The 18,306-nt window shown below is 33.7% G+C and overlaps 1 protein-coding gene across 1 annotated transcript in view; it reads right to left on the bottom strand.

The window, feature by feature from the left end:
* Positions 1-340: 340 nt before the first annotated feature.
* The window catches only part of LOC124367301 (long-chain fatty acid transport protein 4), a 59,428-nt gene continuing 41,462 nt past the window's right edge, over positions 341-18,306 (bottom strand). The window contains exons 6-13 of the mRNA XM_046824026.1: positions 16,747-16,821; positions 15,635-15,752; positions 13,675-13,818; positions 11,482-11,619; positions 10,216-10,282; positions 6,290-6,380; positions 3,758-3,911; positions 341-1,363 (exon numbers count right to left, since the gene is read on the bottom strand). Coding sequence (XP_046679982.1) covers positions 1,212-1,363; positions 3,758-3,911; positions 6,290-6,380; positions 10,216-10,282; positions 11,482-11,619; positions 13,675-13,818; positions 15,635-15,752; positions 16,747-16,821 — 939 coding nt within the window. The 3' untranslated portion in view covers positions 341-1,211. The remainder of the gene's footprint in view (positions 1,364-3,757; positions 3,912-6,289; positions 6,381-10,215; positions 10,283-11,481; positions 11,620-13,674; positions 13,819-15,634; positions 15,753-16,746; positions 16,822-18,306) is intronic.

The raw sequence follows: 18,306 nt of genomic DNA, 5'->3' as shown, positions 1-18,306 counted from the left end.
ATTTCCAATGTACATTAATATGGTCTAGTAAGTCCATTGAATGAAATTCCATCAGTTTTTTATAACTGCTCTTCCCACCATATCCAACACAATCTGATACATGTTTTTTTAAACTACAACCATCCTCTTTCTATTTCATTTCATGCATATAAAAAGCTTAATTATAAATAATTTATGAAAATATTACAGTATAGAACTTTAAAAAATTGGTAATTGTAATTTTGCACAAATTCGGATTATGCTTCAAAAACTGGAAATTAGGTTTTTAGCAATAGCCAACCACATCATAAATGTGTCCTGTTAGTCAGGAAAGGATCGATTAAAACACCTTCAACACAAATCTCTTAAAACATTTATTAACAATTTAAAAAATGATCTTAATAAGACGTCTTAAAAATATAAAGTGGTCACAGAATAAATAGCTTACAGTGATAAATATTTACTAACAGGAAATCTTGTGACAGATCACAGAGCTCCAAAGGCAGTCTATATGGAATGTACAAACATCTCCATAATGTATTTATCTTTCTGCTTTAGTCAAAAATAACTAAACTAAACAAAAAATATACAAACACACTAAAATTGTACGAAAACCACTGGCCATATTTATAAACATACCTCATAAATTCTTCAGCATTAAACGTTTTCAATGGCTCTTGTTAAATCCCTTAACCTCTCGGTTTCCAGCCATACAACCATGTTCATCTCAAACTTTGAAGTGATTGTCATGATTTAGTATTACAATTTCTTTCAGACTTCAAGATTTCAAACATCTAAAAGAAAACTACAGCGATGCTTAACTTTACTTTTACTTAAAAATTTAATTCAGAGATAGCTTTGCTTGTTTGATTAAATAATAATAAAACAATATAGCCAGATATATGTTTGCATAAAACTTTAAGTAATTTCTTTACAGATTCTTATTTTATGACTTAAAATACTAGTATTCTCTAGACTTTCAACCATCTCAATAAATAAACTAAGCTAGCTGGCTAAGAAACTAAATTTGGTTTCTGTATTGCACACACATTAACTAAATCATTACACCCCACATGGCAAACTAACTGAAAAGTCAATGCTTTCTAAATATTAAGTAGTCTAAGACAATAAATAATCGTTGTAGCACAATGTATAGTTGGATGCTGATAGCAGTCTTATCACAGGCGTCCACATGAGCAAGGACTTGACGAGTAGAGATCGAGGTAGTTTCGTTACAATTTCACCTTTCCACTGACTATGTCTTGGTGTAGTTCTAGAGTGAGAGGCACAAAAGAATTGCCCTGAAGGAAATACAGAGGGTCCTGTATGGAGGATGGGTTGTAACCTTCATTCTGCAGATCCACCTTCTTCAGTTTAAAAGTGCCTGTTTTAATAAATGTTATAATTAAAGGACTTCCATATTATTATTATTATTATTATTAATACTAATTTAGGAGAGAGAAAGCAAATACTTGAGCTGTACAAACATCTTACATTAAATTATATGAAATACTAACTGCTTAAAATACTGGGGCTTTTAACTGAATGAGGCCAAGTATATAAATCTGACTCCACGCCATAAGGCACCTACCACTTTCAACATGTTAAGTTATATTATTTACAACTTTCCTCTTTGTGTTAACTTTAATAATGTGAAAACTCAATAAAAAAAACTTTTGTAAATTTGATGACCGAGTGTTAAGTTGAACTTGAAATGTTATCATATTTTATAACAAAAGTACCTCAAAAGCATCATTTAAACATAAAATCATTACATATTTTGTAATTTCTTATTATCTAATATGCAACACAATCGTTATGTAAAACCTAATTCTTGGTTAAAGACTAAATGTACTCAGCATAAATATGACATGTTAAATTAGTGGAATGATTATTGACTGATTTTAAGCCCTTACCACTCAAGGGTCTGTTCACATGGTTCCTCAAGAACGAACTAACCTATACACTTGAAATATTGTATGGACCTTAATTTCTATATAGGTAACATTCAGTTCCATGATGGTGCATGTCACTCAATAGGATTTGGCTGAGAGTTAGTGAACATTTATTATATTAGTCTTACAGGTGGTCATGATGATGGCAACAAATACATAAACTTACAAACTAACTGAGTAGAGTCACATGACAATATTTAACAAGTGATATAGTAATACATGTAGTTAAAGATTTGAAAATTTGCATACAATCTCAGCAAAGCTTGTTACGGGGACTTGTGGTGTGGTACTCTCAAAAGAGATCTAATATTTTCGTACATCTTTATTTATATCTACAGGGTCTGTATAATAAGTAACCGGACTGACTTCAGGAAATTTTTTATTGGCAAAATATGTACAATTTTTCTTTAGAAATCTTCAAAGTAGTCCCCATTGGAGTCGATAACACGCTGATACCGTATTTTCTAATCCCTGAACGCTCCCTGGAAGTCGGCAACCTCGATGTTGTCTAGAGCCCTCGTCGAAGCACGTTGAACGTTTTCCAGAGTCCCGAACCGCGTCCCCTTAAGGTGTCTCTTGATCTTGGGGAACAGAAAGAAGTCCGGTGGTGCCATATCCGGGCTGTAAGGAGGCTGTGGCACCGTTGCCCTCGACTGTTTTGCCAACTGTTCGGTGATGAGCAGGCAGGTGTGCGACGGTGCATTGTCGTGATGGAGTATCCACGAATCGGCAATCTCCGGACGGACTCGGTGAACCCGGGCGGTTAGTCGACGGAGCACCTCTCTGTAGTACTGGCCGTTTACAGTTTGACCGGGTGGCACAAACTCTTTGTGAACAATGCCTTTCACGTCAAAGAAAGCAATGAGCATCGACTTCACCTTCGATTTGCTCATGCGCGCTTTTTTCGGTCATGGTGACGCCAGTGTGTGCCACTCCGAACTCTGCCACTTCGTCTCAGGATCGTATTCAAAAACCCACGTCTCGTCTCCTGTAATAACGTGGTTGAAAAACTCTGGTTCGGTTTGCAGTCGATCAAGGATTTCCGAAGCGGCAGCAACACGACGCTTCTTTTGCTCATCAGTCAGGTGTTTGGGTACCAGCTTCGCACAGATCTTCTCATGCCCAGATCGTTCTTAATAATGTTTTGAACGGTCATCTTATCAATTCCGACCTCATCTGCGATAGCCCGAATGCTCAGACGATAATCACTGTTCAACACATCACGCACTTTTTGCACATTTGTGTCCGTGTGACTCGTTGATGGAGGACCGACGCGCTGTTTGTCATGGACGTCATCGCGGCCCTCCCGGAAATTTGTGTGCCACTGAAACACCTGAGTTCTGGACAGAGCATCCTCACCGTAAGCCTCTTGAATCATTTGAAGAGTTTCCGTGGCCGTTTTCTTGAGTTTGACACAAAATTTAATGCTAAAACGTTGCTCGATCGTACTCTCCATTTTCACTCCAACGGGGTAACTGAACATGCACTCCGCTCTCGCTCGATACTAACTCTCCAAGCGCTTGGAGGCAACTGCTGCAGCCCGGTTCCCTTTCACTAGACCCCCCACCACCACTACAGCACCAGATACCGGTTAGCAGACACTTTGACGGAGCGGGGCAGGCTCAGTCCGGTTACTTATTATACAGACCCTGTATATTAATGTTGTTTTTTAACTTTCATTGATTTATAAGCTAGTTATCCTATACCTTTTACCCAATATGTTTACTGTTTGACTTTCAAGTAAGTCCACTAAGTCATAATGTGAAGTGAAATGGAATTTTCATTATTCTGGCGTTTTTCATTCACAAATTAGTCTAACTTACCGGTGAGAGGAACACTACGCAGTACGCGCACGAAGAGAGGACGAGCGTAGACTGGCAATGATTTCCTCATCCCTTCCGCCAACTCTGCCAAATCTAGTGTGTTGTCTGTGTCCACAATGGCTGCCATTCCGGCCCTACCTTCCACGTGAGGCACCTATTACACACACATTCACAACTATTACAGACTAAAATTCACAACTATTACAGGCTAAGGATAAGGCTTAACTCAACTGCTAAGCACATCTCCTTTGAACAATAATATTTACAACCACTGGAGTACATTAATGTCCAGTCTTTGAGAGCAAGATTTTATCTGTATTTAGACAGATGGAAAAATTAATACTGTCCCACTTCAACACAAACTGAATTCTTTGATAAATCAAATTTCTTAAATTCTCTATGGACTCTTCTTCCATGTCTTTTTACCATCCACATAACAAAGTGCTGATAGAAAAAATATTTATAAATGTAAAAGTTAATACTCATATAAATAGATTGTGTGTGGAATGAGATGAGGCTATGAGAATGAATATTCATAGCATTATAATAGGATTATTGTGTAGCAAATAACAATGTATTTAGATAGGTACATATGACAAGATGGTTTTGACCAAAGGGAGCAGCAGAATGAGTGACTGACATTCCCATCACAAAAAAAAACTGATCCCAACCATTTTGCATGCTCTCCACCATCACAGACCATCTCATTCACCAGACAGCCTCTAATAAACAGTTATTGTATTTTTTCTGAGATGTATAAAAATTCAAAATATAAAAAAACTAAAATTCATCAAATATTACATAGTAACTCACTATTTTTGAGGCTTGAAAAAGGACTAGACTGCAAAAAATACACTCTGCAAAAGTATGTATTTCAAATTAATAAATAACTAACTAATAAATTTACATATTTTACTGTTTTATTGAAATTAAAAAATGGAATATAAAAACATTGTTCACTGGTTATACAGTAGTGTCTTTGAAAACTCCTAAGAAATTAGGTTTAAATCTGAAAATATATTTTACAGCTAAAAAACCCTGGAAAATTGCAAGTTCAAACTGTCATTAAAATTCAATAATGCTACTAATCCAATATGTATTTGGTAAAATATGCATCCCAAAAATAATAATTTTGACATAGATTATTAAATTAAATACTTTTGTATGCTTCAAATTATAAATAACTATACTGATTTGCAGCAAAAAAGTAAGCATTGATAAACTTATGGTTTAATACTTAAAACTATAACATATGGCTGTATATAATTATATATTACTTAATAAATAATTTTTATATACTTATAGGTATTATTTTTAAGATTTCATCAAATAAACTTAAAGGATAACATAATTTTTGACAAAATTTATATACAATTAATCTTATATAAACATTTTGTACTTGCAAAACTTGGACATAAGAAAAACAATAGACTATTTATGGTAGTAAAAGCATGACACACCAAAAAAACAAAGCTGAGAGTGAAGTGATAATCATATGGCCAAACTTTTACTGCTCACAACCATGGACAGTTAAAATCAAAATAGAACTTTCATTTCCTTCGAGTGCAGCAAATAGTATGTCATAAACTTACAGAACATATAGGATCGGTCGGTATCTATAGGCTACAATATAGTAACTAAGAGAGAACCATAATTTGGTATATAGTAACCTGCCTCCCTACCCCTTTGAACAGAATTAAAAACCCCTGACTGGGCTTGATTTATACTTTGACTGACAAGAAACATTGAGACAGAATCAGTATTCAACCTTCTTAATGACCAAACACCCTTGTATGACACTCTAGGGGCCAATGATTACAAAATTCAAACAATAATTTTATGTTTAGGTGTTTGGTAAATTTTAAAAAGTATAAATTTATAAACACTGCTACTCCTCAGACTTGAATGATCAAACGCTTTTGAATGATACTCTAGGGGTCAATAATTACAAAACTAAAACTATAGTTTTTAGCTTAGGTGTTTGGTAACTTAAACCGTATAAACTTACAAACACTGCTACTCCACAGTCATGAAGAAATAAGTCTAAAAATACTAGAACAAAACTAGAACAGTTCTGAAAAAATTTAAAAAAGTAAAATCTACGAAGATCATGTAAAATCCCTGTTGTAACCTTTGAAAAGGTTTAGTAACAGGGAAATGTTTAGAAAAACATTCCATGTAAACGCTCCATGCTATTAATAACGCAGTTCTTTGACAATGCTGGATCGTTCCAAGCCTTCCATCATTGGTAAATTATCGATATCTTGTGGCACTACAGTTCCATATGTTCTCATAACACTTCCTCACTGCCAAAATGTAACACAAATTCACTGATTAAGTTTGAATTTTTTATTTGCTTTTTGCATAAATTTAAGCGGATAAATCATCTGTTGATGTCCTATCACTTTAATTTGTTTTTGATTTTATACAAAAAGAATATGAGAACAGCAGGCAGCCAGATAAAATACTCGATAAATGTTTATAACCATCTAGGTAAGAACAACATAATTAGTAGATTAAGCAAGAACAAACCTCAACTCCGTAGACGATAGCATCCTTCAGCTTGACGACATTACTGATGACAGCTTCTACCTCAGAGGTGGCTACATTCTCGCCTCTCCACCTGATATAAGATAACCTTTATTAAATCTGGGAGCAATAACTTATCTGTGGATATCTATTAATGCATTTATAAGAAATAACAGTGATTTTAATTTGTGTTTGAAGACCACTGTATTTCATGAACAAAAATATTGCTTGTTCCAATCGCAAGTGATACTCATTGTTAAGGAATATAACAATTCTCCATACATCCCACATTAGGTAAGTAAATTTAATAAAACAACTGTCCAGAATTGTCAAGAGAGAAACAAGAGATAATCTAAAATCATGGTTCATTCCTTGTACAATAGGTAATGCACAAAATTGTATATCAGTGTGAATTTAACAATTTAGGTTAGGTAAAGTAATAATAGACCTGTTTTGTTGTATATCTATCATAGGTATTGGTTTATTGGTACTGTACTTTTTAATAGCAATTAGGAGTAAAAGTAACAATATTTCATAGTTATTAGAAATGTTATATGATGTTTACATTTTTTAAACCATAAATTGATTACAATAGAATGTAATAAAAATTTGACTAAAAACTTTAAGTTCCCTCACACAAACTTGTTTGTAAGAGTTAATTTTATATCAATGGTAAGCAAATTTGTCATGTCACAGGCTTAAATTTGCGATATTACAACTCATCACTACGTTCAACAGTTGTCTTTCAATGAATGAATGAATTAGTTTATTTCCATCAAGATTTTACAATATACACAGGAACAAAAAATATACACGTAATAATTAGTATTATTCTAAAGGAACAAATAAAAGTAACTAAAAAGGTTTCTTATGATAAATTCTTATTTTATGCCTGAAGAAGGGTTGCTCTAATGAAAAGGGTCTACATAGGCAAAATGGCCTGTGCGTAAATCCGAGTTGAATGCACACCCAGTTTGACCTCAATTATTAGTTAATTGGACGTTTTCTAGCTCCACTTGTTTCCCTCCTCTTTACTGTTTGTTGTAAACATTTTTGTACAAATTTGTTTATAATTTTGGAGCAATTAAGTAATTTGGTAAAAATAAAAATATTATTTTCCCTGACATTTACCATTGTTCAGTGACTTATAAAAGAGGCAATTATTTGTATTACTGAACAATGACAAATGTCGGAAAAATACTGTTTCCTTCACAATCCTTCCATTGTCAAAAAAACTTCAAAAAAAAGTAAAAATATTAGTTTTTTTTTATTTATGAAAGTTGACTATATAGGATACAGAAAATATATGGAATCAATTCGAGATTTTACATGAATACAAAATTTATAGTTCACGATATTAATTTGTATACCAAACCTTTTTGTGTATTAAAGTAGCATATGACGCAATACTCCTTCCTAAAATTTAATAACCAAATACAAATTTTAAGTTCCGAAGTGTGCAAAAAACCACTAAATATTCTTGATCAATGGATATTCCACATTTGCTTTACATTTGGGTGTTAAATTATTATTTAGTATTAGTCTAAGTGTTACATTAATAGTTTACCAAATTGTGACTTCAGAGTTTTTATTGCTTACCAATCTTACTAAATATACAGTTCCAATTATATTTACTATTTAACAGAAATTTAATTTCAAATGATATTATACATAAAAAATATGCCCCCGAAACCTACAATCAGGAGATAGGTAGTGAATATTAAGGGATTATACAGTGTGAATTAAATGTATGGATACACTCTGTTTAGTTTTTTATGAATAAAGATGGAGGGATGGAACTCTAAACATCTTTCTAGGAAATAAAAGTAAACTTTTTAGTCACTGTTACAACTTTGCCCATTAATCCAAAATGGAATTTTGGGGGGCGGCTCAAAATTTGTTAATGTAAAGATCCATTTAGTGACACCTCATTTGAAAGGTCTTGATAAAAGAAGGAAAACACTGGAAACTAGAGTTTTCTATCTCCGTTTCAAGTTTCTATAACAGGTTTGGACATTCTCAAACTGTCTTGGGACAGCAGTTTTAAATATCTGATATAAAAACCACAAGTTAATAAGTTTTAGCTCTTTTATTACTTATTGTAACTGTAATTACTAGTGCTACTATAACCACATTTAGACATTTTAAACTATCTCACAAAAAGCCCATTTTGAGGAAATGGTTCACTCTTGTTTCCTTGAGGAGTGTCCTAAGTTTAATTTTTCTATCTATGTTCATTAAATGTTGAGCAGGATTCACCCATGCTTTTAACTTAATTAATTAAACCTTGTACTAAGTAAGTTGAGATAGAAAACTCGAGTTTCTACTGTTCTTCTTCTTTTATCAAGATCTTTCAAATGAGGTGTCACTTAATGGGTCTCTACATTTAAAAATTCTGAGCTGCACCAAATGGGATTTTGAGAAATGGACAAAGTTGTTACAGTGACTAAAAAGTTTACTTCTATTTGCTAGAAATGTGTCCCATCTTCCATCCTTCCATCTTGATCCACCAAAAACTCAAGAATCAAGAATCTTTATTGTCGGCCCACAATAACTGCATTGACAATGTCATCAGATGGTTTATACATATACACAGTATAACACCAACATTAAAGAATAAAATAATACATACTACATACTTATGGTAAATAGTACAAGTCACAAAGCATAAAAACTAAAAGAATAAATTGTCTACATTACAAGAAAGCATTTCGTCCACTGTATAACAAGCTTTTTGTTTTAACCTTTTGAGCAAAGCATTTTTAAATTTTGTGCAGGAAACATCTTTGGCCGTTAAAGGTAGCTTATTAAATAATTTTACACCAACATAAAAGTATGTGTGCTGGGTCTTAGTTAGCCTAGCGTATTCTAAGTCAATAAGATCTCGATATCTGGTGGAATAATCATGACTAGAGTTTCTAAGACTAAGTGTTTCAAGATTTTCTTTAACAAACATTAAACTTTGAAATATAAACATACAAGGTACAGTAAGAATATTATGTTCTTTAAAAAAAGGTTTACATGAGTCACTAAAGGCTATATTGAAAATTGTGCGTAAAGCTCTCTTTTGGCATAGAAAAACCTCCTTAGCACCAGTTGAATTACCCCAGAGGAGAGTTCCATACAAAAGGTGTGAGAGGAAAAGTGCAAAGTACGCTTTTAATAGCAAGGTGAAGCTAGTACCAGTTTTGAGTTTTTTTAACAGAAAAATTTAACTAAACAGTGTATCCATACTTTTTACTTACACTGTATGTTAGAGTAATAATTATGCACTCCAACCCTTGCCTCAGGATTACTCTGACACACACTCACACACTAGTGCAGAGAAAGTGACATGCCTGGGACAGGTTTTTCCAACAAGCTCTAAAATTTTCTTCTACGAATTTAAGACGTGCCTTATCAGTTCTGTTCATGTTCTACTGTGACTGTACCAAGGAATGTTGCCGATAATGTTTGCATCAAATCACAGCCGGTGTAGGGACTGACTCCTGTGCTCTGGTCTTGCATGTTATTGCTGTATACTGAGTTTTTGAAAAGCGAACAAAAAACTTATAGAGAATTTTCATAACTATCCGGTGTCGTATGACATATCTAATCTTAAGTAAACTTTATGTTAATTAAATTGCTAAATAAATTTTGTTGCATCTTTGTTTTGTTTATAAAGAGTAAAGAAGTCCCCTTCACCTTGTCTCTTTTTCCATTATTTATGCAACTTCATCCTCTTATTGATCCAGAACTAGAGCAATCATGCACATCTCATCATTGGTAAATTCTGCCATTGTCAGTTCACTTACTCACAAACCAAGCAACTGTCCTTATCAAGCAAACTGCCAGTCACGCCACTATCGTGTGTGGATGGAAGCCATTGTAGGATCAAGGATATTAGCTCACATTCACAGCACAGCTTACGTTCTAAAATTACTCCTTACCTGAAAGTGTCTCCAGTTCTGTCTTTGAAGTAGAAATAGCCATGCCCATCTTTCACTAAAATATCACCTAAAATTCAAACATCAGTTTCAATTATCAGTTTGACTTAAATTCCTTTTTTCTAGAGGAACTTATGTTCCAAGTTTCAAATTTACCTTTCTATCAAAAGTTATTGCACAGACAAGCAAACGTACAGACGGACTGCCCTTTGACTTATTTACCAAAAACTAATACTGTTCTTCCTTGAACTCAGGGGGACATGTATACCAAATTTAAAGTCTCTAGGACCCTTCCATCAAGAGTTATCGCAAAGACGGATGGATAACAACACAATTTTAAATGAGCAAAGACATGGTAGTTTTTGTTTGGGTATATAGACAAAAAGAATTTAAGAAGAGAATTCAACAGTAAATTGGAATAAATTACTTTATAATAAAAGTAACAACAGCTACAGTGTTCCCTTCCTAATGATTGTGTATGGATGTGTTGAACAGGATAACCCTGTGAACCAAAATATCAATAAATAAAATGACAAGGTACAATTTCCAAAGTTCTATTTTAGAGTGTCTCACTGTGATTCTATCTGTCTTATTAATATTAGCCATACTAGTAAATTCTAGAACACTGAGCAAATCTCAAGAAATTTGTAACTGTGGACTATATCTGTAATGGATTATCTGAACCTTAACACATTCACACCTAATCCAATTAGTGTGGTTGCCCAAAGGTACTGAAGGTCTTTTGGGAGTATATAATTGTGTTGTAATTTATGGTATGTAATAAACTGTAGTAATTTTGTTATGATATTACATTTCCATACAGAAATTTTAATTTACAATATTCACAGCAGTACAGCCATTAAATTCAACCAAAATATTAAGTTCACAAGAATTACGAAAAATTTAAAAATACTTTAGCAATCTGCAAGTAATCAGATTCACAACAAATACATAAGTGCAGAAAACATGCTATAAATGTATTTGTGTACTGCATTACAAACACATAAAAGATACCATTCCTTAATACCACCTCAGCTATAAATTTTATGGATGAAAAAACTCTTCCAACATGTTTTAAACAATACAATGGATCGCATTCTGTCACTATTATATAACGAGATCGAATACCAGGCACACCTGCATAGGTGTTCTGATGTTTAACTTAGTAGTGATGTATTTGCAGTAACTCAATAAAAAATCTAATACATTCACTTGTAGAGTTGTAATATCTGATTTACAAGATATACAAGGGACTGTACAATTACTTACCAGAATTGAAGTACTCATCTCCTTGCTTGAACACATTCCGCATAATTTTCTTCTCTGTGGCTTTCTTGTCGGCGTAGCCAGTGAACTGACTGAAGGGATGAACCTTCCTCACTATTCCTGTCAGAATTCCTGCTTCTCCTGAAAAACATAAAATTTATTCTTCAAGTTATATTAATTACCATAAATATTAAACCTTGTGTTCGGGAGGCCTCACATGTGGCCAAAACTTATTTCTTGTTCAGTTCGGATTTAGTCTCATCTGTTCAGTGAGAGTGTCGAGCGGTCTAAGATGTACTTTGGGCCGAAGTTGGAAATTGCGCAGCTTCAAATCCTGTCTGGGACCGAAGCACTTTCTATCAGTACCATTGACCTTGTACTGTATTGACACTTCCCTTTATTCTGTTTGATAAGATCCTTGCACGGGCCAGTGGCCCATGAGGACAAACAAAATAAGGCTTAACCCATTGCGGATCAACGACGTGAGGGTGACGCGGAGCGAGGCGTGGACCAAAAGCACAATGACGTGACCCTCACGCGGATGACGTGGTACGGATGACTCATTTGTTTTGAACGCTTATCGCTGTTATAAGCCTCGGAGATATTTATAGTCTGTTTTCCTGGACTGGCTTCCTATCTTATCTCTGGTACTCGTCCACAAATACTCCCCTCGTTATCGGTCAATAACGTTATTATTTGCGACAAATAGTTTGTCTAAGGCGTACAGTCGTGGCGTTCGATTTTCCTTTGCCTCGTGTGCGTGTACGTAAATAAAATGGGTGACAATTTACGATCATCTGAATTAGATAGACTATTATTAGAAATTGGAAGTGATGAAAAGTGATATCGATAGTGTTATTGAGGATGTAGACGGTTCTATCACGCGTATTTGTCCACGTTTTCATAATTACGCGGATACTAATGTTGACAGTGACGAGCGGGCTATCACACTAAAATCCACTACTAAGACAAAAGACAGTCTCAATACAGTGTAAATATTTTGTAAATATTAGATTAGTTGTTTCTTGAAGTGTCAGTATTATTACAACATTTTTTTATTGTGTAAAACATTTGATCCGTCCTACATCAAGCAGCTACAACACGCAAAAAACGTTAGTAAAAGTGTTACATACCTGTATTTTTACATTTTTTTTTAGTATAATATACTTGTTTAATATGATCTGTATAATGTTTATATAACATAAATAACAACATAAACAAACAAAACATGTATAATTAGCGAGCGCGCTAATCAGGCAGGTAGGCATGCAACCACTGCGGGTGCTGCGTTGTAATACGGATTAATTCGTACTCTAAGGCCCGCGCGCACGCCGTTTTCACGATCCGCAATGGGTTAAAAGGGGATTGGCCTCTCCTTTAAAAATATCTCAGGTGGTTAGAATAGTAACACTGACAGTCAGACAAAAACAATACAGAACAATATTTACTATGGTATGTGCTGAAAATGGAGAAAATTCATTTAATTACTTATTTGGCCGAGAGATTGCAACACTTTCCAGCCAAAACTGGATAGGGATTGAATTTAATAATTGTGCAATATAGTGAGCCACACCTATTGGCCTGACGAGCTGAGGGACAAAACATGGTCAGAAATCAATATCCTGGCTAACCTGAGGAGAGAACAACCATGGCCACCGTTGTTACCAGGCAATGAGAGGCCAATCATATGAATTTTATGTGGATCCCAAGTGGTAATTTAATTTTCACCAATGAATAACCCATTCTATATTTTCTTTGAACTTACCAAAGAAAGTAAACATGATATGAAAAAGTAGATGTTCCTACTCTTATTTTATTATATACCATGCTGGATATTCTGTAGAATTTAATGAACTGTTGCAATATTAGATAAATTTTCAAATATCGAGGAGGTGCCATATTCTATCCAATAAAACGATTAACTAGTGTTATTGTGCGTTAGCTTAATTCCCAGCATTCAAAGACTTAGCAGTGGATCAATATATTAAAACAGACTTGGATAAAGATAAAATCTGACTAACAAACTGATTTAAAGGTACTTCAAAAGTTTTATCCTACCTCTTTGTAATTTCTTAAAGCTTTTTCTACTCAGTGCAGAATTTAAACTCAGTGTGTTATTTTGTCTTTTCCTAGACACTATTTACACTTTCAACTAGACATACAATTTTAACTCAGCCATTAGATTTAAGAACTTACCCTCTTTACACAAAATACAAAGTCCATCACTGCCTCTGATTGGCTCATTAGTCTCTGGGTCCGCTTTGATCAGATAGTACGGGTTAAGCAATGGAGCAAACCAAGGCAGGAAACCGACAGCACCCACTTTATTTTCAGTGTTAACTGAAAAATAAAAAAACAGCATTCTAATTATTGCCATTACTAATGTTTTTTTCTTTAAAACAGTGTATTTATTGAGGTTAAATTTTTATTCTTGTGGTTAAAAGTTGTTACAAACAAAATTCACAACGTGTAGTATCAATTAACCATCATAATAGATGATAAATACAAAAATAATATATTTAATCGGTGAAAATGATTCATTGATCATTTGCTTCATCTGTCACTAATTTAACAACTTGAGCACACTGTTACCAAACCTCCACATTATGACTTCCAACATTTCTGCTACTCGTTAAAATTAATAAAATATTACTACCAAAGTATTGACTCAGTTTGGAATACAAGAAATGTGTATTACATTAAATGTATAAATATCTGTGTAGTAAAGAATTGAAAGGTTTGGAAATAGTACTGATTTTTCATGACTTTACTTGAAAGCTGAAATAAAAAAAAAGCACTGCCTATTAATTACTAAATTTTGTCAACTGAAAATTATATTTGAACTTTTGAATGTTTTTACTGAATACAGACATGGCAAATTTGTTTCCTTAAATTACTATTCAGTTTTAATTGGAAATTGAGTCATTCTATTGGTTGTGTATGGTTGTCCATGTTGTAAGCATGTTACAAGATTCGTGGGAGGAGGAGAACAGTTAACAGCTTCGACTATCATCTGAAGGGATGTCTGATTTTGTTATGCAGAAAGACAATACACATGCTACCTTCAACATCAATGATAAACAAACGTTTTTGGCAATGATAGAACATGAACATAACCAGCTCCACTAGATCGTGAAGTGACAAATCCTTACATATTCCTTTGCCAAATTTTGACAATGAATTCTTGTCTAGGAATATATTTTTGACATTTGGTGAATTTAAGGTTCAATTTCAAATACAACGACTACCTTGACAGTAGTGTACTGGAATGTACACTCTAATCAACTTTTATGCTCTGTTCACATTCCATACCCATTCTTCATTTGTATTTTGTATCAAGATGGAACTAATAAACATAACAGTGAAAATTCCATCTCTCAGAAATATATTTGTCAAAAGCTATAAAAATTCAATTTAGATTTTAGTTAAAAAGATATCAAACTACAATAAACATCCCTAAAGACACCCAACATTTTTTATTGTGAGTTGCAGTAAAATACATGATGGTCACCAAGAATGAGATATAACTAGGCGAGTCTTTGTGAATCTTTATTTTCTAAAATGATTATTTTAGTTGCCTGTCTACAAACAATGGCTATACGTAGTATACAGTTTCGTCCAGTTTATGTTCTTTAATTTCCTTTATACCTCTGATTAATCAACAAATGAAAAATTTCTTTTAAGTCTGCCAGAGTGTCATATTCAGTGGAATAAAATATTACTAATTGAGGCTAAATGTAAAAACACAGAGACCACGATAACATAAAAGATTATCATTAAACCATTGATGAATCTAATTATTTTATTACCTTTTTGTGATAAGTCACTCAAGCTAATAGAAGATGTTATAAATTCTAACAGAGTTTGTGGCTCTTTTGTATCTTTCTAACTATGATAACTAGAAATTTATTTTGGAAGTTTTATTGTGAAGATACAGTTGTTAATAAAAGAAAAAAAAAATTGTATAAGACAATATAGGCAAGTGCTTTCCCTTAGAGCATATAAATCTAGATTCTATTTTGTTGGAAGCCCAATGTCTTTATTGCAAATAGCACATTCACCAACCTTTTACAAATAAAGAAGTCTACTCATTTCTACATTTTGGTTTTGCTACAATCTATAATCAAGGAGCCGGAAAATGAATCACTCTACTCACTCATGTTACAGTTGCCTTCAGTAGAGCCATAGAACTCCCCAACCTCTTGGATGTGGAAACGCTCCATAAATGCTGACCAGATCTGGGGTCTTAGGCCGTTTCCAATGATGAGACGTACCTGCATTTCACACATCATCAATACTATCATAAATTAAAAACAAATTCAGAAAATCAATACACAGTGAATACTTAAACAATAATTTTAAAAAGTAAAGTTTTTACAACAACAAATCATAAATTTCATGATTTTTAAAAACAAATCTAGAAAAAATAGTTGATAATAGAATAAGATACTTTAGTGTCCACTCTCATTTTTACTGGGAGGCTTAACTCATATGTGTTCATACTCTTTCATTACTGGGACACAGAGAACTCCAATATCTTGTTCTTGAATTTATATGGGTTGAGGAGGGAAGAATCCCCCCCCTAAACAACACGAATGCTGGATGCTTGGGTTGCTTGATAATTTGGTTCTGTGTGTCGGTATAATGAGTGTTTGGGATGTTTGCTCTACTCAGTTTTCACCCTCATATGCTCTGTTTCAGAGAGAAAATTTTAAATAAACCTCTTGTACAACAAATTTCTTTTATAATTAATATAAAACTATTAAAATTATTGATCTTGATAATAATGTGTATAACGTTCCTATCAATTAAACATAATTATTGTTAGATGGTGTACATATTTTCAGAAAATTTTTAACAGTTTAACAGGGTTAAACTTGCTTATCAAACTGTCCTAAAAATTCTATTAGTACAGATAATAGATTTGAGATTGTCAATAGCATTGAAAATTCTAGTTAAAGCAATTAATCCTTTAAACTATTTCATAAAAGCAAATTTATATAAAACGTAAACTAAATCTATGAATACTGTATGCTATTGTACTTTGATTTTTATTGAGAACTTCATCAATTAATACAAGTAATTTGACTAATAGTTACTAAAGAATTATTTAAACATACTCTAGGATCTATTGAGAATATTGGGAAAACAAAACATAGAAACTATGATCAAAGAGATTTTGATTTGATTACAGTTTAACTTGTACCGAATTGCCCAAGCATAAACTTGATGCACATTTGTTCTAAAGATTTTCATTCCTATTATTACCTTGTGCGCTGTTTGTTCGGGACGTTCAGGACTAGCAAGCAAGAATCTGCACATCTCTCCGATGTACTGCGCTACCTGCAACCACAACAGTGTAAAACCATTATTTTTTTAAATACTCTTCAGAATAAAAATAAACTTTTATTTTTAACATTTTAGAGTGGAATTCACAAGAAAAACTTTAAAATAAAATAAACTTAGATTCTTAATGGTCTAGTTTAAAATTTAATATGACCATGGAATGTAAAGTGCCTTAATGTGAAGTGGCGTGTGTGATGGCAACTTCACACACTCAATGGTAACTCAAAAATGTAAGTGTTTTTGTGTTTCTCTGCAACAAAAACTTGAAGTGTTGCAACAATTGGACCATGGTCAGTCTGTTATTAAGCTAGCTTTTGAGTTGGGTGTAGGTGTGACTACGGTAAAGTACTGGAAGACAAGCCGTAAAGATCTGGAAGCGTACTCAACGACAATCGAGACAGATGATGCATTAAAATTGCGTGACAAGTTGGGGCGGGGACAAAACTCTCCGCTAATGATAATGCTGCTAAAGAATTTATAGAAAAATTTGAGAAGTTGGTCATAGAACAGAAACTTGTACCTAAACAAATCTACAATGTAGACGAAACAGGCCTAAATAACAAAATTTGGCAATTAAAAACCACTCTAGCTGCTAAAAATGAGCCTGTGTTTAGGAACAAAGCTTGCAAAAGACAGACTCACAATTACAACTTATAGCAATGCTGCAGGAATCCCCAAAATGCCGTTGTTCATCATAGGGAAATCTAAGAAGCCAAGAGCATTTAAAAAGCTAAACATGGCAACACTTCAAGTTTTCTATTGTAATCATTCATCTGCTTGGATGGATAGTCATTTGTTTCAGGAGTGGTTTTTTGACGAATTTGTTTCCTCGGTAAAAAACATTTAAAGTCTAAAAACTTACCTGCTTGTGCTGTTTTGCTCTTAGATAATGCTCCCAGTCACCCCTCTGAATTTGAACTACAAAAAGAAGCACCAAAGCTTCATTTTTACCGCCTTGTGTTACATCTTTAATACAGCCATCAATCAGGGCATCATCAAGTGGATACAGAAGAAAATATATCAGCTATCTCGTGGAAAAAAAAAGAAGGATGTACCCTTTTTGAGGCAATGAAAAGTATAAATATAAAAGATGCCATCTATATCGTTGCTGCAGGTTGGGATAAAATTAAACAAACCACCCTTCAGAAGGCTTGGAAAAAGATTTGGACATCATTGAAATAAGAAGAACCTGAGACTGATCATGAGCCAGGTTGTTGAAGCAGATGTTGAGATAGATAAAAGAGAAACATTACAAAATCTACAAGTGCTTCAGCACGATCTCCAGATGACAGATGTAGAAGTGTAGCTTGATGAAGGTCATGATCAATGAAGATCTCCGGGAAGATCAATGCTATTGTGCAGAGCAAAGCCGAGGAAGAAGAAATTGACTCGGATGAAGAGAAAACCACAAGTGACAACGTAGTGAGTCATTCTGCAGCTAAAGACACCTACAACATTGCCCTGAAATACATCAAGCAACAT

Source organism: Homalodisca vitripennis, chromosome 1 (assembly GCF_021130785.1).
Source record: "Homalodisca vitripennis isolate AUS2020 chromosome 1, UT_GWSS_2.1, whole genome shotgun sequence".
Classification (NCBI taxonomy): domain Eukaryota; kingdom Metazoa; phylum Arthropoda; class Insecta; order Hemiptera; family Cicadellidae; genus Homalodisca; species Homalodisca vitripennis.
Note: the sequence above shows the minus strand (reverse complement) of the source record. Positions and strands in the feature narration are given on the sequence as shown.